The 23,277-nt window shown below is 50.1% G+C and overlaps 2 protein-coding genes and 1 long non-coding RNA gene across 5 annotated transcripts in view; 1 reads left to right on the top strand and 2 right to left on the bottom strand.

Annotated features, from left to right (window-relative positions):
- Positions 1 to 16,509, bottom strand: STMN3 (stathmin 3). 3 transcript variants are annotated; one of them, XM_066561673.1, is made up of 5 exons: positions 15,926 to 16,074; positions 6,178 to 6,273; positions 5,657 to 5,832; positions 4,985 to 5,176; positions 1 to 4,502 (listed from the first exon to the last, which is right to left on the bottom strand). In XM_066561673.1, exons 1-5 carry the CDS (start codon positions 15,942 to 15,944, stop codon positions 4,443 to 4,445), a joined length of 543 nt encoding a protein of 180 aa, XP_066417770.1. In that variant the 5' UTR covers positions 15,945 to 16,074; the 3' UTR covers positions 1 to 4,442. The 3 variants fall into 3 exon arrangements, with proteins under 3 accessions (XP_066417770.1, XP_066417769.1, XP_066417768.1); XM_066561672.1 differs by lacking the exon at positions 1 to 4,502 and adding an exon at positions 16,425 to 16,509 and having other exon boundaries at positions 4,892 to 5,176; XM_066561671.1 differs by lacking the exon at positions 1 to 4,502 and having other exon boundaries at positions 4,892 to 5,176; positions 15,926 to 16,212.
- A 1,636-nt stretch (positions 16,510 to 18,145) lies between these two features.
- On the bottom strand, positions 18,146 to 19,805 carry LOC136563961 (uncharacterized). The gene is made up of 2 exons (XR_010784668.1): positions 19,216 to 19,805; positions 18,146 to 18,774 (listed from the first exon to the last, which is right to left on the bottom strand). It is a non-coding gene; the product is annotated as an uncharacterized lncRNA (long non-coding RNA).
- A 937-nt stretch (positions 19,806 to 20,742) lies between these two features.
- RTEL1 (regulator of telomere elongation helicase 1) overlaps positions 20,743 to 23,277 on the top strand; it is a 43,915-nt gene continuing 41,380 nt past the window's right edge. The window contains exons 1-3 of the mRNA XM_066561446.1: positions 20,743 to 20,844; positions 22,310 to 22,508; positions 22,871 to 22,964. Of these exons, the coding sequence (XP_066417543.1) occupies positions 20,743 to 20,844; positions 22,310 to 22,508; positions 22,871 to 22,964 (395 nt within the window). The remainder of the gene's footprint in view (positions 20,845 to 22,309; positions 22,509 to 22,870; positions 22,965 to 23,277) is intronic.

A 23,277-nucleotide genomic window follows, 5' to 3' on the forward strand; every position in this document is an offset into this window, starting at 1 on the left:
TTAAGGTCTATTTTGTAAAATCTTTAGGTCAATTTTCTGTTTAATGTTGTTTATTGATATTCTCACAATACAAAGAGAAGCCTTGCAACTAAAACAACCCGGAGAGAGACGGACACATACGGTTTCATACCAACTTTATTTCTTTTTTTTTTCTTTATTTTTTTTCATGATCACTTCTTTTGCACAACAACAACCTCAAGTTGACAATGAAATGCACGTGGCAGACCAAAGGGAACCGGATAAGGCTCTGTTAGGGATGGAAAGTCTTTCCATGACACTGTGCCAGCTCCCCACCCAGCCCAAGGGATGTGACCCCAGCTGTGGCAGGAGGAGCACATCCTGCCCGGGGTGCTGAGCCCTGGGGTGACAGCTCAGCCCTGTGCCCACACTGTCATCTTCCAACCCTCTCCTGCAGCCATGGGCCGGGTGTTCCTCCCAGGGTGCACAGCTGCTTATCCCAACTCCATACTTTGGTACTTTCCATTTCAGAGCGCTTTAGAGACGTGGAGGCATCGGCTCTCCCGTGGTCCCCGTGGGGAGGGAGCATCTCTGTCCCCTTGTCAAAGGGTGTGGGAAACTGAGGCACGGGGGATGCCAAGCCAGGGATGCCCAGTTGTCCCCTGTGTCCCTGCACCCCGGGGACCACAGGGCACCCACACATAGGCATGGGCCAGCGCCCCTCTGCTGCTTTACTCAAAGACAACTGACTACAAAGGTGGAGTTTATTGGTCTTACTATGTCATCTCGTCCCTAGCATGGAGAGTAAGAAATCTCTAGCACCGTAAACAGCCATTCCCTGACTCATTTCAAGTGGTATCAGAGTGAATGTGCATATATTGTTTCCACGGATGCGTTTCTGTGCGCGTGTGCACGGCCGGGCGCACAGCCACTGCCAGGAGGACAGGAATGCCATGGGAGGGACAGAACAAACCCTGTGAGACAGGAGTGCAGAGCCAGGGCCAGAGAGTCGCGCTGGGCTAAGCTAAAGCAAGCAAGCTGAAGTTTACATTTGAAAGGGAGCAGCAACACCGACCTACCCCCGAGGTAGGATGCATGCAACTCCTCAGCTCCCACCGGCCCTGGAAGGTCAACTCAAAGGGAACCCCACAACTGCGTTAGAGCAAGATTTTTTAATGACTCCAAAATAATAAGAAGGAATAGGCTCAGTCCAGAAGCAGTCAGAGGGGCCAGCATCCTTGGAAGTGCCTATTACAGGCAGAGCTGAGCTCTGCTCTTTGGGATAATGTGGGCACAGAGCTGTAGTTTGGGCTGTTGTGCCTTTCCTACAGCTTCACCCATCTCCTGGCTGTTGGTGCCAGCTGGGAGCTCATTTTAGCTTCAGCTCCTCATTCTTGCCCAAATCAAAGGCTCTCCTCCAGGAGGGCTCTTGCAAGGCCTATGCATGCACATAATGATGTCACCCTCCTGGCTTTCATCCCTCACACTGCTGCCACACTTGAGGTCCAGGCAGGGTGGGTGCATGCCCTGAGGATGCTCCCCCTACAAGGCACATTCCCATGTCCTTATGATGCTGCTAAAATGGGGCTGGAAACTGTTGGTTCAGAGCTGATTCATAAACACTTTCAGGGATCAGTGGAGACCTCAAACCCCCCAGTAAGGAAGGAGACCCCGGGAACTGGGGGGGTTGCATGCCGTGTCCACATCCACGGTACATGGGAATGCTCCAGGAATGACACAGGCTGGGGCAGTAAGGATGTTAATAAGGATACTTAATTAGTCTCATTTGAGGCATGAAGTATGCAGCTGCACATAGCCAATAGCATGAAGGGATATGGGAAGGCATGGGATAACCATGATCCTGGCCCATGCCACGTGCTGCAGGTTGGGCACAGTGCTGCATGAGCTCCTGGCCACGATGGGTTTGGAGCAGTGGGTGCCCTCATCCAGCCAACACCGTGCAGCCAAACCAGTCACACATTTCCCTGATAGTGCCCAGTGGCACTGGACAAGCTCCTGAACATCCCTATCCATCCACCTGCACCAGGCAAACATGGCTCTGGGACACGTAAAGCCTCTGGCCCCACAGCTGAGGCGGTTTCCTTGGCACGACATGTCTCAGCAGCAGCTCCCTGACATTACCCATGCACAGCTCTCCCTGCTCCTCCCTGCAGGAGCTTCTCCTGCAGTAACACATTTCCCAGCCATATCCACCGTCCCTCACTGCACCAACCTGATGGAGAGGAGAAAAATTAGTTTCCCAGTGCTCACACCTGCATGAGCACCATCTGCCAGGCCATTCTGCACTTGCCATGGGAATTTTTGCCAGGAAAAGCTATTGCAAGAATGAGTCTCCACTTGAGACCCATCTGGGCTCCAGGGAGGGGGAAGAGAGTGACATAGGGCAGCACAAGGGACTGAGAGGGAAGATCCAGGCAGGAATTGAGCCTGGAGACTCAGGAGCTGTTTGGGAGGATGGCTCTGACCAGCACAACCTGTTACAGCTCTTTTCCAGCACATGCTAAACCTGACAGGTCCTCCAGCTTCTGCTGGGTTGCAGGGAACCACCTGGAACCTCCACAGATGGAGGTTTAGATCAACACTGAATTAGATGTACTAGAATTGAAGCATCACCTCTATTCTTCCTCTCAGCCCTTCCTTCTCCTCCCAGCACGAGGAGCAGCCGTCCCCACTCTCACTGCCCTGCCCGCAGGACTCGGCTGCCTCCAGCTCCCAATTCCATAATTTTCCAGCTGCTCTCTGCTGCAGCATCCCACTGGAACCCTGCCTTCACCTGGCCCAGCCTCCAACTCCTTCTGAGCCCCCAGGAGAGAGTGAAAATGGCCATTTCTCTTGTTTTCAACTCTTGCTCATGAGTACAACATTTCTGATAATAATAATCATAATAATCATAGTACTAAAAACAGTATTTACAACAAGCTCCAGGTCAGAATTACACACCAAGCAAACACTCAGCACCACAGAGAGTAGGACAGGGTTAATATCTCGCAGATACCTTCTCAGATCCCACCAACGTGGGACACAGACATTTGACAGTTTCAACCATTTCTTACACACAAAAATTTCATTTAAATTACTTTTTAAATTTTTTTTTAATCTTTTTAAAATTTCTCGTCACTATATGGATGAGGTGATGCTGGCGGTGATGCCGCGCTCTACACAAATGCTTATCTAAGACAGCTGCTACTATAAACTGATCATTAGCTACTGTTAAGAAATTCAACCCTCAGTTTCCTTCTTTGCCCTAAATCTAATTTTCTTTTGTCACTGACAGCACAGGAGCTTTCTAACAGCCCTATTGTCCCCCCCAGACCAGGAGGAGGGCTTTGGGAGTAAAGTAGCCCTTCCTTTTAGGAGCAGAGTCCCCTGACACCAAGCCATGGCCGTGGAGGGATCTCTCCTACATCCAGCTGGGAATTCAGTGGATATCAGAAGAGAGCCCCGGGATTTGGTCTCCAGCAATCTGCCCTGTGATGGCCCCAAAGAGCCACATCCATCACTGGAAAGAGGGAAGGATTCTTCTGTTCACTAAAAGGCAATTTCACAAGCATGCACCATCTTTGTTGGATTTGCTTTCCTAGCAGAGTGGAATCCTATCTGGTGGGAGCACTGGGGAGCCCACAGAGGACTGAGGGTCTCTCCCAGGGCTCCCACGGAGCTGGAAATGCAATCACCACCCACAGCTCTCCCAGGCAGAGCAGCCAAGGCCTCTCAGTCCCTGCTCAGCTGGGGAGAGGGCGGCTCAGTGGCCAACCAGAGCATCAGGCAGTGCCTGCTGTGACAGGGACTTGCTGTGATTCAGCTGCTTCCACATGGGTTCTCAAAAATCACCCAAAGATGAGGGCTGTGGTCACTGCCTACCTGGGCTGGCTCTGAAGGCAGCCAAAAGATGGGGGTTCTGCACACACTGCAACTCCTGAGCCATCCATCCTTCTCCTTCCTCTCTCCCACCATGGGCAAACAGGGGACTACTCCCTATTTTGCTTCACACACAGAAATTATCACTTATTTCCCATTTTTCTGAAACTGATATTTGGCTCAGAGCAAACACCAAGAGGAGGAAAAGCCCCAGTTAAGAAATCCGTATCTCTGTGACACTGATGGTTGAATTTATTAATATCTTAGTTTGGTTTTTTTTTCTTTACATCCGTTTAAGAAATTTTTTTCTTTTAAAAAAAGGACAAAACCCTCCAAAGAAGCTGTTTGATTGGCTGATCGACTGATTGATTCTCTATTTGATGTGAACTAGTTGCTATTCTGCTTAGAGGTCCCTATGATCTGTGAATCCCCACAAGCACTGACGAATAGGGATGCAGAGAGAAGCGTGTAGCTGGGGGACGAACACCGGGGAGGGGGGATGAAGAACCGAATGTTGCATCTAGACAAACAAAATAAAATGTGTTGGTTGGTCAACTGGTTGGTTTGTTAACAGGAATCAGGTGCTAGATGTGTAGAAAAGCCCTTTATCCAGAGATCTCCTCCCGCTGTTCCTTGTTCCTGCGGACCTCGGCCGCGTGCAGTTCCTGCAAAGACAGGAGAAATGACACCGGGCTAACACATCCTGCTCTTGTGATCAATATTTTCCTCCTGCACACAGGATTTGTATAAATAAAGAGACCAGTTTCTCATCCAAAACATCCTGAGGGCGGGGGGTTACACCTGCAAGGAGTGGAGGACCATCTGTGGGAGCTTGGAGGTGATGGAAACTCCAGCAAACACGCTCCTGGCTCCTCTCTCCTGCAAAACCCTTCAGCCACACAGCCCACGGCGGGCCTGACACGGTGGCTTTGGACTTGCCCTTATCAGGATTATCCAGGCTTTGTTCTCTACTGCCCTTGAAGGACATAACCCCCCTCCTCAAATTGCTCTGGAGCAGAGCTCCTCCTCAGCAACCACCACCAAGGAGACACCCTGTCCCTCGCACCCATCACACTGAGACCAGACCCCATTTTTCCATAAGGATCAGCACCCCCAGCCCCCAGCCCTGTCCCGGGGTCCCACTCGCCTTCTCGCGGAGCCGCTCCCTCAAGGCAGCGAGGTGTGCCTCACGGATCTCCCTGCTCAGCTCCATCTTGTAGTTGAGCTTCTCCTCGGCCAGGCGGCTGAAGTTGTTGTTCTCCTCCAGTGCCTTGTGCAGCACCTCCCGCTCGTGTTCCCGCTTCTCCGCCAGCTGCTTCAGCACCTGCGCCTCCTGGGTCTGCCAGGGCATGGGGTGAGGCCACCGAGAGGCTCTTCCAGCCTTCATCTCCCCAGAGAGCCTTTCTGGCTCCCTCCTCTGCTCAAACCACTCTGCCACCCCCCTCCCTCTCATAACACAATCTTCTTGCTTGAAGGATACTTTTGGTGCCTTTCTCCTGCTGCCATAGAGTTGTCTAGCTTGGAAAAGCCCTCTGAGATCATTGAGAACAGTTCCCCCAGCACTGGCCAGCTCACCACTAACCCATGTCCCCAAGTGTCTCGGTGATCACACGATGATGATGAGGATGGAGTTGAATTCCCTGCCTAAATCACACTGCAGAGCCACACCTCCATGATGCCTGTGTCTCACCTGACAATTTACAGTGGAATAACAAGTGTCAGAACACTTCCCAGCTGTTTTAGATTAATCCTGCTGAGCTTTAGGGTTTGGTGCAACTAGAAGCAGAAAAATCACTGCTTCTACAGGACATCTCCTTACCTTCCTCCTCTCTTCTGCAGCCTCCAGCCTCCTCTGCAGCTCCTCCAGGGACAGATCCTTCTTCTTGGGAGGGGAGGAAAGGATTGGGCTCTCAGGAGATAAATCTGAAGGGGACTTCAGGATCACTTCGAAGCTCTGGCCTGATGCCCTCTTATCCAGCTGCTTCACCTCCATATCTTTGTGGGGGAAAAAAACAGTGATTCTGTGAACCTGTGCCATTCAGGAGAGTGACCTGAGGTCATCAAGCTCCTCACACAGGAATTAGGATCTTGCCATGTCCCAATCTGGGTGATTTGGTTTCATCTCCAGAATTTCTTGATTAGTGATCACCTTCATTCCCTCCATGCAAATGCAATTAATTTAAAGTCATGGCACAATTACAGAAAGGTCACATTGCTGTTAATACCTTGTGTGTCACCCTTGCATGAAGCAGAGAGACTCTGACTCTGGCAATCTCCCACATTGCCTGTGGGAGAACAACCCAGACACTGCTGGAGCTCCTGTGGGAGCAGGTTACCTACCTCCATACTGGTAGATGGTGTTGGGATGGGGCTGGGTGTGGAAACAGGAGCAGATGAGGGAGAGCAGAGACAGCTCCTTCATTTTCTCCTTGTAGGCTGAAAAATATGAAATAGCAATGAGAGAGATTCTAATGGCAACAGCATCTCCTTTTCATGGAGAAATTAAGCAAGTACCCCGTCTGCAGCTATCAGACTCTATGGAGGCTTTTCCATGCTGCCAGGAAATCCCACTTGCAGCTACCAGACTCTGTGGAGACGTTTCCAGGCTGCCATAGCTTGCCACAAGGTCCCCAAGAAGTGTCTGATCTAGAGCAGCCTAAATTAGCTGCCAGTGCTGCAAATGTTATGGGAACACACAGAGCAGGGATTTAACACATCCAGGGGTTAAATTTCTGTGCAGGGTTTTCCCTCCAAAGAAGTTGGGAGTTGCAGCCTGTGTAGTTAAACATGTTGGAACAGTTGCTCCACCCTTTCTCTGGAAGTGGAATTTCCAGTCTCTGAGATAAATGATGCCCACTGACACCTGGAAACATTGCTCAATCCCTGGCCAGCTGGGAATATTTCCCAATTCAGCATTTCTGAGGTGAGGATGAAGAGGCAGGAGGAGGGCAGCAATGTGGAGAACAAAGGGGCATTTGAGTGATGAAACTGTTCAGGGGCTCTGGAACCAGGGGAAGAGCTGGACCCCAACTTCACAAGGTACCTCTTGGCCTGCAGCAGCAGGTCAGGGAGGATGTGGGTGGATTCTGCCACCACCATGGCCCACACAGGCAGAGGTTAGCACAGTCTGTGACCTGTCCTTCTGTAAAGGACAGCAAACACTCAATCCTTTCCAGCTCTGCTGCTGTGAGCCCTCCAGTTTGCTGATTGCTCCTGTGACTGGAGGATGCACCACAGCATCCAAGTGCTGCCCCAATACAGATTGCAGCAATCTCCTTCTGGGGCAATCTTCACCTGTATTTTTGGAGTTCAGCACATTTAAGACAGTGAACTGTTTGCACACTGCTGACAAAGAACCTCAGAATAGAAGGAGTTGAAGCCAGTGAGGTGCTCTGTCAGGCTGCCTTGTTCTTTATCACATCAGTGAAACCCTCGCAGCATCACTCCTATGAGCCAGGTCAGCAGCTGGGGCTCAGCACTGGGTGCTGCTGGTGAGGCTCTGTCCTGGGCTGGCTCCTTGGGTGGCACCCAGGCTCTTGGGACAGTGTCTTCATGGCTGCATATGCTGACAAACCTGCCCTGAGTGTCCTTGTGCTGCCCTTCTCCTGCCCCTGCCACAGGCACAGACATTCTGCTGTCCTGCCTTGGCTCTGCCCCTGGATTCCCCTCACATCCTGCTGCTTCTGGCCTTGGTTTGTCCCCTCTGTCCTCAGCTCCATTTCATGCTCCAGCCAGAGGCAACTCTGCAGCTCAGCTTCCAGTGCCACCTTCAGAGCAAGACCCTCCCCTGGGCCAGGACAGGGAAATCCCAGAACTCTGTGATCTGAAGAGAAATTAGACACAGAACAATTCTGAAAAAAGTAACATCCTGTGTATCACGTGCCCTTAGGAACATCTTTCAGGTATTCTCCTCTGCCTTTCCACAGCTAACTGAGTGGGAAAAAACCTATGCCATTTTCATGCTTGCATTGATTTTTCCTCCTAGGTAGAGAACTTCATCATGATTAGAACCCTTATTTTGCTAAACCACCATTCCTGAAGCTCAGATCTTGACTGAACACTTTTTTAGCTTGCTGCCCATTCTGATTTGAACCTCCTGCCCAGTCCTGCTGTTAAACGTAAACCAAATAGGAATAGTTTACACCAGCAGTGGCAGCCAGACATCTTTGATTTTCTTCTTAATGAAAAAAACCTCTGGAGAGCCTCTGAGAGGCCCAAAGTCGTGGCATGGAGCAGGAAGCTAATGCATCTCCTAATGTGCTGCCAAGAGCCCTGAGGAGGATCCCTGGGAATAGATGAGAGACATTATCATTTATTATCATTTAGACATTCTCATTTAATACAAACAAACCAGTCAACAAGGTCGTTGCTCAACCATTATGTCTGGTCCTGGGTGAAACCAAGGCATGAGGCAGATGTGCCACACCCCCGACCCCTTCATTTAATTCAATTTAATTGTCTGACAGAACTTGTCACAGAGCACAGTGCTTGGTGTTTCAGCACCGGCACTGTGTGATTCCATGCTGCATTCCCTGCCTTTCAGGAGCTTTGCCGGGCTGATTTCACAGCTGCCTCCATTCCATCGGGATCTCCCCTGTGCTGCTTTCCCTCCTGCAGAGCAAGCTGACCGTCCCTCTCTGCCAATTAGAATGAAGAGGAGCAGGAGGACAAAAGGCCAGGGCTGCGGCAGGGCTGTGCTCTGTGTCCTTCCCCCACCGGTCCGCAGATGCCATTAGCGGCACACGGGGCAGGGGGGGCGGCGGGGGAGGGTCCCGAGCAGCCCCCACTGCCGGGGGGGAGCGGGGAAAGCAGCGAGAAGGGGCAGCGAACCGAGCCCCCGGAGATGCCGGGGCTGCGCTGCCCGCCCGGAGCTGTCCCGGCAGGACCGGCACCGGACCCCGGCCGGAGCTGTCCCGGCACCGGACCCCGGACCCCGGCCGGAGCTGTCCCGGCAGGACCGGCACCGGACCCCGGCCGGAGCTGTCCCGGCAGGACCGGCACCGGACCCCGGCCGGAGCTGTCCCGGCAGGACCGGCACCGGACCCCGGCCGGAGCTGTCCCGGCACCGGCACCGGACCCCGCCCGGAGCTGTCCCGGCAGGACCGGCACCGGCACCGCCCGGAGCTGTCACGGCACCGGACCCCGGACCCCGGCCGGAGCTGTCCCTTCAGCACCTCCGCGGGGCCGGGCATGAAGAGGGGGAAGGATTGACTCCTGAAGAAATTATAGAATCGTAGGAGTTCAGAATCGTCACAGGTTTGTTGGGATTGGAAAAGCTCCCCAAGATCATCAGGTCCAAGAGTTTCCCCAGCACAGCCAAGCCCACCACTAAACCATGTCCCCAGATGTCCATCTACATGGCTTTTAAATCCATCCAGGGACGGTGACTCCACCTGGTCCCTGGGCATCCTGTGCCAGGGCTTGACAGCCATTTCGGTGAAAATGTCCAATCCTAATGTCCAATCTAAACCTCCTCTGGCACAACTTGAGCCACATCCTCTTGTCCTGACACTTGTTAATTGGGAGAGGAGGCTGAGCCCCACCTGGCTGCTGCCTCCTGTCAGGGAGTTGTGCAGAGTGAAAAGGTGCCCCCGAGCCTCCTTTTCTCCAGGCTGAGCCCCCCCAGCTCCCTCAGCCTCTCCTGGTGCTCCAGCCCCTTCCCCAGCTCTGTTCCCTTCTCTGATCACAGAGAACACACCTCTTGATGACATTCATGTCCTGAGGAGCCCCTGGCCCACGCCCTGAGAGCTGCATGGATCCCTGAAAGCCCCACACCTGTGCCCCCGAGCCAGCAGTGTCCCCCACACCTGTGGGACACAGGAGCAGCACACTGGTGGCTTTGTGCTCATGACACATCCTGTGACAAATAATTGTTTTATCAGGCTAAGACAATCCTGTGAGGAGAGGTACATCCTCTGATTCAGTGACTAAAATAAAGACCCATAACCTCTGTGATGCTACTCAGGAACCTGTGAAGATCAAACCTGAGATCTCCTGAAGCAAAACTTGGGCTCAATCACAGCTGCTTAAAACTCAGGGGTGAAAGCAGCCAACCTCAGCACTAGAATTTGCTTCAGAAGTATCTGCACTCCCATTTGCAATAGATTTAAGGTTTTGAGGACATATTTATGCCAGCGGACAAAACCCTTGAACCAGGAAAAGACATGTGGCTGGCCAGAATATGACATGGCCAAGGAGCTCCTGCTCAGAAAGGATGGGTCTAGTGCACAAATGAACATATCTTAAGAACAATTAGGGAATGCTGAACTTTTTACGTGAGCATCTATTAGCATTTTTGCTTCTGTTAACTTAGTAAAAATAAATTCAGCTTGCACTGAGCAAATATTTCATTTCTGTATAAATTAATCTGACTCAGGTCCTTGGGGACTTGATACCAAAGCATTGCTTCAGTCTCAGAGGTGTAGCAAGAACTCTGCCTTGCTGGTGGGCAGAGGATTAGGACAGGCTGCTCATTCAGGTGTGACTTAGTGACATTTTACTTCTCTTTTAAGGCAAACACTGCAATAGAAGGACAAATTCAGCAGCAAAATTCTTTCTCATTCATTTGTCTCAGCAGCAAATTCATTCACTCTGGTATGATCTTCATCACTGTGTCATGACATTTCACTGCTGTCATCAGAATTGGGGTGAAACGTTGCAAATACCTGAGTTGTGTAAACCAAAAAGTGAATAAACTGCAGAGGTTAGAGAATATATATCAGTGTCTCATCCTCTAAAGTGGAGTGAACTCACATTTTGTTGGCTTTAGAGGAATTTGAGCAGCGATTAAGCTACAATCCATAAAGGTGCAGTCAGTTCCTCAACCCTTATGAACATTTATGCCCTGCAATCAGCACTGATCCTGGTTTGCTTGTATTCCACCCCATACCCCATGAGCCAATCAATCTTTATTAGATTTTTTCACCAGGTGTCCTGATTCTTCACCAGGGCACCAGGAGGCTCAGGACGCTCCCAGCTCTCTCCAGCGACTCCTTTCCTGTGCTCCCTCTAGTGCTGCAGGGAACATCCTGCATTTCCGCGTCCCCTCTGCTGTGCACACCATCGATCCATGCTAAGTGTTTATCTCCAAGTCAAGCCCTGGAGACATTATCCAGCTGCTCCCCAAGTGCTGCTGGTGCCAGAGATGGAGGAACAGCTGGGAATGGAGTGGTGCAGGAGCAATGGGATTCATTTTCCTGCTCATGATGTGTCTGGATGGTGGGGCTTGAAACCTATTACTCATTAGAAAATTTGTTCTCTATTTCCTAAATACAAAAAGCTAAACTGCTGCCAGGTTTTGGGGTGGTATTTAATGGCATCCATCAAAATAGAGGGAAGCCATCTCAGCACAACACTGACACAGCATCAGTCACAGTGAAGCAGAGGAAGAGCAAGGTTAATTTATGTGAAATTTAAATGGATGAGACTGGATGTGCTCTGTCTGATAGCAGGGTCAGAGGAAGGTTATTACAAGAAAATAATTTGGTTTGTGAAGATAACTTTGGAGAAGTAAGAATTGCTTCCATAATGAATATTATCTCATGCAAAAATAAGAACAGGCCAATTATAAATGTAGTCAAAGCTTAAACAGAAGGTACAGAAGACAGAGAGACAGAACAGAGACCTCCAGCACTCCAGACCTCCAGAGACTGCAACGCCACACAAACAACAAAAGCAACCAGAATCCTCAACAAGCCTTGAGGGAACAGCAGGCTCCAAATATTCTCCCCTGCTATGAATCCTATCATAAAAATACTGGCCAGACCTTCAGTCTATGCACTTCCACCTTCCTGCTCCCCAGCTTCCACAAACAAGTCAGCAGCAGATCTTACAGAACCAGAAAACACTAATGGGTTTTTTGTTTGGTTTTTTGAGGGGTTTGGAGTTTTTGTTTTTTTGGTTTTTTTTTTTGCCAGCTCAGTAGTTGTAGCCCACACTGATGGTACAGGGACACCAGGAGATCCAGGCCCAGGAGTTACCATGGGCTCATGTGGAATCATCCATGAGAACAGGCAGATGTGAGGTTTACTCTGCCTTCTGTCAGACATCTGCTAAACTACTGCCCAGGAATGGTTTCCAATCACCCACCTCCTCCCCCCAGGTTTTATTGGCAGCTCATGAATGTCACAACAACCCAGGCTGTGCACAGCCAGTGCATCGGCAAATCACTGGAGCTGTAGCACTGGAACATGTGAGAAAATACCCAGGGAAATCTCCTCTTGCATGGGCTCAGCAACAGAGAAGGGCCCAAGCTGTGCAGCAGAGCCCTGGCTGGGGTTACTGTTGGAAGGAGAGAAGCATGGCCTGGGCTGCTTTATAATGCAGAGGAAGGAACCCAATGGAAGCAGCTAAGCCAGAGTGTTTGTGGATTTGAGGCAAACATGGGTTTGGATGGTGAGGTCTGGGTGAGACAAAGAGCTGTGAAAGAGCTGGGGAGCTGATGAGGCAGCAGCTCATGAGACAGTCAAAGACAGAACCCAGTGCCATGATGTGTCAGGTACAGATGTGCTCTGTGACCACAGACAGTCATTTGGTCTCTTTGGATCTTGGTTTCCTCCCCATTAACTGAGGATTATTGTACTTTCCCATTATATAGTGGTACTATTTGTATGAACAAATTCAGAGGGGATAAGATTCTCTAATAGGGCAATAATCATGTAGAGGTACCTTGAAATAATAAAAGGATTATTTGGAAATATGCTGAGCAGCTCTTCACCATTTGGGAGGTGCTGAAGTGCCACAGCACATGCACATGGTCTTTGGTTGCTCTCTGGTTCTTTTGTATTTTCTAAATCACAGCCCATTGGTTTAACTCCCCTCTGGAGGGGAGACTTTAATTTTTGAAACATAACTCACATCTGGAAGAGTAAAGCCCATGTCAGTAGGACAGCTGTGAGGGATTAGCCAGGCATGTTTTTCCAGTTAATTTAGGGGTATAGAAGTTTGAATGAGTTTCAGGTCCCTCCAAGGATTGTCATGAAGAATCATTGGCCTCATTCACCCCTCTGCTGCCCACACTGCTGTCACAATGGGCTTATCTGCAGCCTTCTGGTTGCCACATCAGACCACTAAATCTCAGCTTTTACTCAAAAGAAGGAAAATATGTTCATCTGACAAAACAGTGCCTTCACCAGATCTGATCCAACAATGACAGATTCCAGGAAAGGGCTCCTTTGAGATATCTGAAGCATCTTCCCTGAGTCTACATGGTGTCATGGTGCCATTAAACAAGATACTATTTATATTTTAGAAAGAACAAGTATTTGCTAACTATTTAGATCCCTTGTTTGGGTGCACTGGTGGGAAAAAAAAAAAAGCCTACAATAATAGGCTCTTTTGGCATGTGAAACTGAATTCCCAATAAAAGAACCATAATTTTTAAGGCCACATAGCCTTCTTCAACAGCCAAAGAAAAAGACAATAGTTATTTCTTGAGAGCACAGAGAGATGGAGAGCTTGACAGAAAGGACTCTGACTCTCCAGCGTGGGCAGTAGAAATGTCAGGATAGGGCAACACCATATGGTGTCCTTCAACACCACCCAGAAAAGGGATCAGGGCATAACCCAGAGCCACATGAAGTCCCTCAGCTCTCACATTTCAGTGCAGGACGGGAAAACCTTGAGCTCTGCCAAGGCCCATTTCCCATGCCCAGTCATGAGGCCAGCCTGGTGTTTCCTCTTGGCTCCACCCTCCCCAGACACGCCAATGTCGGAGACGGCCGGTGGGGATGTCACCTTCTGCATCATTTCAGAATCTCACGCCTCTTTATTCACCCCAACTGTGCGGGGAGTTCCGCAGCCCTGGGGAGCCCGGGCAGGCCGGTCCGAGGCGCACAAAAGCACAAAGCTTCGTGCGGATGCTGCGGGAGGAGGTGCGGGGGCTCTGCCCCGCCGGGGCTGCCCGGAGCGGGGCCGGCACCGCAGCCCCGCCGGCACTGAGCATGTGCCGCCCATCCCGCTCCCAAAACAGCCCCCGGGGCCGGGAAAAACCGCCCGAGGGCACAGCGGGCAAAGAGAGAGGGCAGGAGCGAGCCCTGCTTCTCTTGATGCCGAGGATTTGGTTGTTTGTTTAAACAAACCGAGCGGATCTTCCCGAGGGGGATGAGCCCCCGGGCAGCAGCCGCAGACTGCAGCTGCCCTGCCCTCGGCACGGATCGGCTTTTGCTGGGAATAAAGAAGGAAATAATGAAGAAAGCAAACAAGACTCATTCGTTAATTGAAGGATTCATAATTCTTTTTCTCCTGCTTTTCCAGGCTGCTCTCCACTGCTGCTGTACGAGCTGTGGGCGATGGGGAGATGGGGAGCTGCTCCTGCAAAGGCAGCTGGGCGAGGCTCAGCCCCGACCCTCCCTTGGCACACAGCGCCCTATTCTCTTCCCTCCTGCCACAGCACTGCTTTCCATGACTTCCTACTCCTTGAAATTGCTTCTCTGCTTGATCTGAGTCATAAGGAAGCCCCATTTCACGCTCCTTCATGATCTTAAGTCTCTTTGACAGTAAAACTGCATCTCTGGGAGAACGAGATGTGCTGTGGGCATGCAGTGGGCTGGGAGGGTGAGAATGCACCAACTGGAAATCGCATGTTCTGCCTACGTGTTTCATCCACCACCTCGTCCATCTCAAGTTCGATGCAACCTTGGTTTAGAGGGCTGGTAAGTCTGAGCCTTGCCTCCCACCCCCACTGTGCAAACCAGGTCCAATCCTGCTCGGCAGGGAAGGCAGGAGATGGGTGGCACCTCCCAGGAGTGCACTGCTGCAGACGTTCATTGAGACAGGGATACTCGCAGGAATATATACAATAGATGGAGGTTTTGTATCACAAACACATTTTTACAATGATGTTTTATGTCTTTAATTGCATGCAAAGCCCACTCAGGATCAGCTGTGCCCTTATACTCCCCCCCACATACACACCCCTCCATCCCTCATCCTTCTTTCCCCTGCATCTACTGGTCTTCTAAAAGGAGCAAGGAATAGAAAATGCATGGCAGGAAATCTCGGCAAAGGGCAGGGAAAGAAGCAAGAAGTGTTCCCTGGTTTCCTGCGGGCTGGTTCCCTGCCTGGGGGGCACAAAGCACTGCCTGCTCTTCCTTTTTGTCTGTCACTCCTGCTCAGCCCTCCAGGATCTCGCTTCCCCCTCCCAAGCCCCTCTTTGTAGGCTGCAGAATTCAGAGTCATTCCAAGAAAAAGAAAATCGGTTTTCTAAAAGAAAAAGACCCACTAAACCCACCCACTGTACATGGTACCATTTCAAGCTTCTCCTTCACCCACACTCCCAGTTTCAGCCACTTGAATCCCTCCTTCCCAATCAAAGGGGGCAAGATGGGTCTTTAGGAAGCTGGACCGAAGCAGCACAGCATCCTCGGCGTGCCATCCTGAAGGCAGACCCGAGCAGACTCCCGGGCAGCCGCGCTGTGATTCCCGGCACTGCTGCAGGAGGGAGGAAGGGCTTCCCTTGCAGCATCTCATTTCACCCAACGCCATCAGAGGACCGCTCCCCTGTAGCATCTTCGAACCAAGAAATGTGAGCTGTGCAAGAAATCTGGGGCTGGGAAGCCCGGAGAATACACAAAACCCCATCCAGGTTATTCTAATTGGCTTTGAGGGATTTTTTAGGGCATCACCCAATTAGGCAATACATGATCTTCACAAAATAAAATGTAATTTCTGATTTCCTTACATCCAGCTGCACCGTGTGCAATTTTTTCTCAGGGAAAAAAAACCAAACCTCTACGATGGTACAAAAATAATATTTAATTGGCACGTAGCAGCATCTTCTAATGGCACAATGAAATGGCAGCAATACTTTAAATTGGCAAGTTTATCACACGTGTATTCATATTAAAATAAAAAGCCCACCTGCTATCTTGCATCAGAGGGGTGTGTGTATGGGGGAGGAAGGGGAACAATGCTGCCATACCAGCTGCCTCCTCAGCACAGAACTCCCCCGAAACCCACGGGGAAAAAAAAACCCAAAAAAACCCCAAACCCAATCCAAACCTTCAGAATAATGATTAAAAAACCATATAAAACTTGATGATTTTAGAAGCGCATTGATGTCAAGCCCCCGAGAAGGCGCCTGTCCTACCTGAGACGGTGCTGGCCATGCTGCGGCGGGAGCGGAGCGGTGCTGCAGGAGCGGGAGGGAGCGCAGGAGCTGCGGAGGTGCTGCAATGCTGCGGGGAGGCAGGACTGACTCAGCTGGAGGGGGCTGCAGCCATCCGCGGCGGGGAGAGGCTGGAGCGCCCAGAGAAAGGCGAGGGGCGGAAAGAAAAAGAAGGGTCACTAGTTCAGAATATTAATGAGCGTATCAGGCCTCCTTTCCTGGGTGGCTTTGACGGCAGATCCCTCCCAGGCAAGCCTGCCTGCCAGGAACACAGCCCCACGGCGGGGGGGCGAGACACACCCAGCCGGGCGCTGGCAAAAGAGGATTTTTTTCCTCCTCTTCCTCCCTTTCTTGTCTGCTCGAGATGGGCTAAACTGCTTTTTCCCTTGCTGAAAGCAGAATTAAGCAAAATACTTGATTTTTTTTTCTTTTTCTTTTTTTTTTTTTTTTTTTTAAACCAGCCATTCCAAGGCAGCCTCACCTGCAGGGCCAGGTCGGGGGTTTGGCTTGACTGGGCTGAGGTGTGAAACCCATACCCCAAACCTTGCAGCAGCTTCAGGCAAACAGCAAAGGGAGGAGGGATCCCAGCAGGTTTTTAGGTATGGGATTAGTTCTTTTTTTTTTTTTTTTGCACCAGTACTGAGGCTCTAAAGGAGCTGCAGTTTGAAGTGGAAACTGCTGTAAAAGTAGAGGAGAAAGAGCAGAATGGAGCCTTTTGATTTCAGTGAGAATTCTCTGGGTTTCTCCCCCACCCTAGGCATCAGGACCTCTTTTCTTATAATTTTCTGTCTGTTTTCTGTAATTTCTATCATTTCCATTTTTGGCTATTGCCAGGGGCCAATGCTTCTGTGCTTTTAGAGCACCACACACACACTTGGGAGCAAGGAATCCTCCCAAACCCACACATCTCCTGGCACGCTGCAATGCAGACACTCCCAAACAATTCCAGCTGCTGCAGAGAACCACAGGTTGTTGGAATACCTGCCAGTGCTCTGGCTTGCTCAGGGGTAGAAGCCACAGTAAATTCATTTAGAAACACCAGGATTTTTCTACTTTCCTAATTTTCGCCCAATCTCCCAGTGTCATAACACCGTCATAGAAGAAAAGAAAAATAGAGAAAAAGTCTAACTCAGAATAAAATTAACACTATCCACACATTTTCAAAATTTGTTTGCAAGTTTTTTTTTTAATGACCTTTAACTGCTCCCTGTTCTGTCCAAGGCTTGTTTTGTAGTTCCAGCTCTCTCTGCTTTCTCCTTGGATTGAACCTCCAGGATTTGACAGGTTATCTTGTGTTTCAAAACCACCTTTGCCATGATCAGAGGAAGGCAGCCATGCCAGGCACCTGACTGCTGGAGTGATTTCCCCCTTCTGCTCAGGATGAACTCTGCCTTTGATATTCCCAGCAGTTCCGAGAGGGTCTGGCTACCTCTCACAACATTCTGGATCTTTTGGCATCAATCCAGCACACATTTTATTCCTTTCATTGAGGAAAGGGTGTGGAATGATTTAAAGGTGCCATGGCCGTGTGTTCCACTGGAATGCACTGTGTGAGAAACTGGGAACAAATTATTTGGAGGGTCAAGGTGGAAAGATGTTTGTTATTTCCCAGCATGAAATGGACTGAAAGGCTCTGGACTATCAGGATTAAAAGAGATCAAATAATTGGGGGGAAAAGACTCAGAAAGACAACAAATGGCAACTCAATCCTCCTCTATCTGAAAAGGGGTAAATAACCTTCATGCCAGCCACAGGACTTTCACAGATGGCCCTTGAGACTCTTTTGTCCCATTCCTGAAGGTTATTGCTCCTCTAGCAGCATCTGGATCTCATCTGGAAAGAGAGATCCTACCTGGGCAGCCTCTGAACAAACATGGCCATTTTTCACTTTGCATTCTGCATAGCACCCATGCTCCCCTTGCTGGGGTCCTGGTGTGGTTCAGCCACTTCCCCACAGAGGTTAAGGACCATCTTTCACAAGGTTTTTATTTTGTATGTGGTCTTTCTTTTTCTTGAAAAACATTTTATCCAAATCTTAAAACCCAGAAATAAGTGAGAAGTGGAGATGGGCTGGTTCCTCCTGGCTGGACTATCACCCAACTCTCTGTGCTGCTCAGTTTTGAAATCCTCCCTCTCCACACTCTGGCTTTGTAAGAACTAAGGGTTTTTCCTAGGCAGAAAAACACCAAGATGACAATCCAGTGTGAGACCAACACCTTTATTTATCATGTCTTCATCCCAACAGACACTGCAGCTTCACTAAACCTCCACAACACGAATATATATTTTTCTAAGGTTACAGCACATTTCCTCTGTTGTGTTTTTAGAGGAGGCAGCCTGCAGCCCTGGTCAGGTGAGGTCACTGGTGCAGAGGAGCAGCTCCAGGAGCTGCGGGTGCTGACTCATGGCTGCTGCTGGGCACCTGCTGACTCACAGCCCGCTCCTGCCTCGGGCCGGGCACCTCCCAGCTCCCCTCTCCCTGCAGGTGACACTGCTTCTATCAGCAGCACTGAGATAAGGAAAAATAATCTCCTTTGGTACGCTATTGGTACTGCTCCTCCGTGTGGAAAAGATGCATTTACAGGAAATAACAACAACAGAGTATTCCATGTATTTATGAGGAGTTTTAAATTTATTTTTTCTTCCCTAAAGTTAACCCACACTCTCATTTCACCATCTTTACAAAGTAATTCCTTTTGCAGCTTCATCATGTGTGACTGATATCACAGTAAAGAGTTCACAGTCAGAAACATGAGCAAAACCAGCTGTTAAATTCTGTGTGGAGAACATAAAGTTCCACGGGAATAACTCAGCGTTCTCCAGCTCATTCCCTGCAATTAAAGACAGTTTATGATCCAGGGCAGTTCAGCTCAAGAATTTAAAGGCTGGCCACCAAAACAGCAACACCCATGAGCTCCCCTGACCCAACACCATGACACAGGAGGCACCACGAGTTTGGGAACAGAACAGACCACACAATGCTTAACTTACATAGTTTAAGGTTTGCTCCTTTTAACATCAGAACCATTCTGCACACAAACAAGCTGTGCAGCTGGCCAGGAGTAAAGCATTCTAATGCTACAATAAAAGAAGCCACATCCTGTTCTACATCTATGCAGTGACAGCATGAGACACAGCAATAAACCACAGAGATGAGTACAAAGTACTTTCTTCCTGCCTTCTCTGTCATCTAGCTGCATGAAACACAATTTTACAAAATTTGGGGATTCAAGTAAGCCATGCCTATGCGTTTATTAAAACCAGATTCTTACAAAAGTGGGTAATCCATCAATCCAGAGCAGCTCACGAGTCACACGGCCTGAGCACCTGGAATGCCAAAGCCGTTCCTGGATGCGCCTGGATGCACTGGCAGGGGACTGAAGGGTGGGAGCACCGTGCTGCAGAGAAGCCGGGAACAAAGGCGCGGCACATTCACCCCTAACAAAAGAGACCCGTCAGAATTCATTACCGTTCCTATCGCAGGAGCTCAGCATAAAGCCACAGAACCCTCCCACCTCAAACGCCGAGGGTTTCACAAAGAAACCCGCCGCGTTCTGCCCTCTCCAGCGAGCGGCAGAGCTCAGCACAAAGCACAGCGGGGCCCGGGACACGAACCCTGCCCAAGGGCAGCGCTTGTTGCACGTCCTGAGCCCTTCAAAAGCGGACAAACGCCACTCCCGGGGGGTCCTGCCGCGGGGGACCCCTACAGGGCTGGGAGGCCTTGGAAATGCAGCTTTTGGCGAGCGAACAGCCGACATTCCGCCTCTCCGGGGCCCAAGCTCGGCCTCCGCCCCGGGGGAAGCGGCCGCGGAACCGTCCGGCTGAACCATAGGGCCTGTCTGGGGAGCGGAACCGGCTTCCCTCAGACCTGGCAGCGCTCAAACCCCACCGGGCTTGCGCCGCTCCTGCCCGGGGCCTCTCACGAGCCCCCACGCGCCCCGCTCGCTCCCCGACAGCCCGGCCCGGACTCCACCGGAATCCCCCGGCCCGGGCCCGCCATGGCCGCCGCCTTCCCCGCCCGTTACCGGGGCAACGCCGCCGCTCTCGCGAGAGCGCGCGCAGGAAGTGACGTATGGAACGTGTGAGTGTGACACGTGACAGCGGCGCGGGGATTCCGAACGGACCAGGCGGAGGGGAGGGAGCGCTGGGACACGGGGGTACGGGGTACGGGAACTCCGGAGCACAGGGATCTTGGGACCGCCGGGAGCGCAGGGCTGAGGGGACACGGGGACACGGGGACACGGGGACATGGGAGCCCTGGATCACAGGGCTCTCGGACCGCGGGAACACGAGCCGGAGGGGGCGGTGGGGACCAGGAGTCCGGGACCGGGACCGGGACCGTGTCCCGAGTGTCCATGAGCCTCCTGCGTAGCCGTTGGTACCGGCCCGTCCCTGAGCGCCGTGACCCAATTGCTCCCTCCTGTGCCGCAGGGACCGACAGGAGAGGAGGAGGGAGGCTGTTTACACGGGCCTGGCGTGGCTGGACCAAGGGGAACGCTGCAGCCTGACTGGGGGCAGGGGTGGCTGTGATACTGGGAAGAAATTCTTCCCTCTGAGGATGGTGACAGCGCTGCACAGGGTGCTCAGAGAAGCTGTGGCTGTCCCATCCCTGGGAGTGTTCAAGGCTAGGTTGGATGGGGCTTGGAGCAGCCTGGGATAGTGGAAGGTGTCCCTGCCCATGGCAGGGGTTGAAGGAGGTGAATTCCAAGTCTCTTTCAGCCCTATCTTGGCACGTTGTCACCACCACAGCAGGGTCAGCATGGTCTGCCCTTCCTTGCAGGCACCTCAGGGAAGGAGCCATGCCCAGGATCACTCTAAATGGGATCACAGTGGACTTTCCCTTCCAGCCCTACCCGTGCCAGGAAGCCTATATGGCCAAGGTGCTGGAATGCCTGCAAAAGGTGAGTGAGTGTCCAGCTGTGTGTCATTTCTAACTGTACAAAATGGTTTCTCTAAGAAGAGGCTGTCACAATTCAAGTTTTCTTTATGTGCTTTGTAGGCTGCCTTTCCAAATCTTCTCTGACCTTTTACTTGTATTTTTATTTTACTCTGTGGTAATGAAAATCATTGCTGGCAGGTGGCATCCAGTAGAAATATAGATGGCTGTTCCTGCCTAAATTGGGAAAAGGAAGAAAGGCTGCTTGTATTTATGTAGTCTGTCCTTGGCTGGCTGGGTCTGACTACAGAATCATGAATGGTTTGGGCTGGGAGGGACATTAAAGTTCACCTTGTTCCACCCCCTGCCATGAGCAGGGACACCTTCCCTGAGACCAGGGTGCTCCAAACCCCATCCAACCTGGCCATGGGCACTTCCAGGGATGGCGCAGTCACAGCTTCTCTAGACACCCTGTGCCAGGGCCTCCTCACCCTCACAGGGAACAATTTCTTTCTATTCTCCAATATAAACCTACACTCTCTCAGTAGGAATCCATTCTTCCTTGTCCTGTTACTACAGGTTCTTGTAAAAAGTCCCTTTCCATGTTTCTTGTAGCCTCCTTCAGAAACTGCAAGGCCCCAGTTAGGTCATCTTGGAGTCTGTTCTCCAGGCTGAACAATCTTAATTGTCCCAGCCTTTCCTCATGGGAGGGATTTTATCTTGTCTTGTTAATATCTGGACTATTTGTATAATTTTCCATTTGCTGTGCGAGAGGAGAATTTTACTGAATGAATGTCAAAATAATAAAATTGTTTTTTTCACAGTAATTACCTTTTTTTTCTGGACACATCTTTGTGGGAACCAAAAGATTGTTCTGAGGGACCAAACAAGCTTGTTGTGGGAGCTTTGGCTTTCCACCATAAGCTCTGAATCACAGTACCTGCTTGGTGCCTCCTCTCATTGAACTCAAAGTGTTGTGAGCTCATGATATAAATTTGTCTCGTACACTTGAGCACAGCTGCTGCTTTTTTTTCCAATTTTTAGTATTGCCACACACTTAAAAATTGTAACATCCTGTAGGTTGAGGAGTTCCAAGTACTGACAAAGTTCTGTGCCTAAACTGGCATGGAATAAAACCTTAATCCTAAGGGAAACCATCACTCTGTTAACTGGGAGCCACTTTCTGGGCTGGTTTTTCAATAACTTCTCATACTTTGTATTTTATGCTGAAATGTGACACACACCAATGGCTCTAAGAGTGGAGAATTGAATTCCTGTGCTAAATAAATGTGATGGCTGGCTCTGGGTTTTTGATTGAACTTCATTAAGTTAATTAGAGAGAGACCTACAGGTTGATTAGACCTCATGGGTGGGTGTTCCTTGGTGGGGCTGCCAGCTGGTGTTTGCTCCTTGGCAGAGGACATGCAGAGCTGCACCAAGACCTGTCCTGCTGAACCCCTAAATCCCTCTCTTATTTCTCTCCACCAAAGAAGGTGAATGGCATTTTGGAGAGCCCCACAGGCACAGGGAAGACCCTGTGCCTGCTGTGTTCCACCCTGGCCTGGAGGGAGCACTTCAAGGACACCATCTCAGCCCGGAAAATCGCGCAGCGCATGAATGGGGTGGAGCTCTTTCCTGACAGACCTGTGTCCTCCTGGGGCACTGCTGCCACAGATGGAGATGTCCCAAGTGAGTACCACCACCTCTGCACTCAGGGATGGTAGTCAACATGTGCTTTTATCTCTCTTTTATAATAAATATACAATTATAAAAGTTGCAGAGCTTTTAGAAGTTGTTGAGCAGATGGAACACAGTTTCACCATTTCATACATTTTCAAGGTGTTTTATGTAGTTTGAATTTTTCTTGGAGCTCATTTAGTTTTTTAGTTTCTTAGAAGCTTGTTAAATGACAGCATTTCCTGCTGTCTCTACAAGACAAACTGTTACCATAGTACCAGCTGGGGAAGGAGGCTAAGAATATCCCTAGTTCTCCTTTCTATGCTTATAATGTCTTTCTGCTTTTTTTTTTTTTTTTGTCTTCCATTTGGCAGCTTATTACACTGACATTCCAAAAATAATTTATGCCTCTAGGACTCACTCCCAGCTTACACAGGTCATTAATGAGCTAAAGAACACAGTGTACAGGTGAGTATGATTTAGGGTAGTGTCCTTATTCAAAGAAAAGGTGGAGAAATCCCTCTGGTGTAGTTATTGTGTGAACTTCTGTGGATGAATGCATAAAAGAAGATATCTAGAGAAATGTAGTTCCTTTAATGTGCATGTTTAGAGCCTGATTTTCTTTGTTGATGGGCTTGGTTTATTTTAATACTTCACAGCTTCTCTCCTTCAGTAATAGAATTTTCTGAATTTAGTCTGGTTTTGGTTTTTTACTTGACACATTAACTTATTAAATTACTATTTTAAATTTCCCCTATTTATATTTTTCTGGGCGTATTTT

The sequence above is a fragment of the Molothrus aeneus genome, chromosome 17 (genome assembly GCF_037042795.1).
Source record: "Molothrus aeneus isolate 106 chromosome 17, BPBGC_Maene_1.0, whole genome shotgun sequence".
NCBI lineage: Eukaryota > Metazoa > Chordata > Aves > Passeriformes > Icteridae > Molothrus > Molothrus aeneus.

What these genes read in the sequence shown, in the direction of transcription:
- STMN3 (XM_066561672.1), bottom strand. An exon ending in CACCATCTACCAGTATGGAG is followed by an intron (nt 5,833 to 6,177) that starts GTAGGTAACCTG and finishes TCCCCCACAAAG; the next exon opens with ATATGGAGGTGAAGCAGCTG. An exon ending in CTGCAGAAGAGAGGAGGAAG is followed by an intron (nt 5,177 to 5,656) that starts GTAAGGAGATGT and finishes ATGCCCTGGCAG; the next exon opens with ACCCAGGAGGCGCAGGTGCT.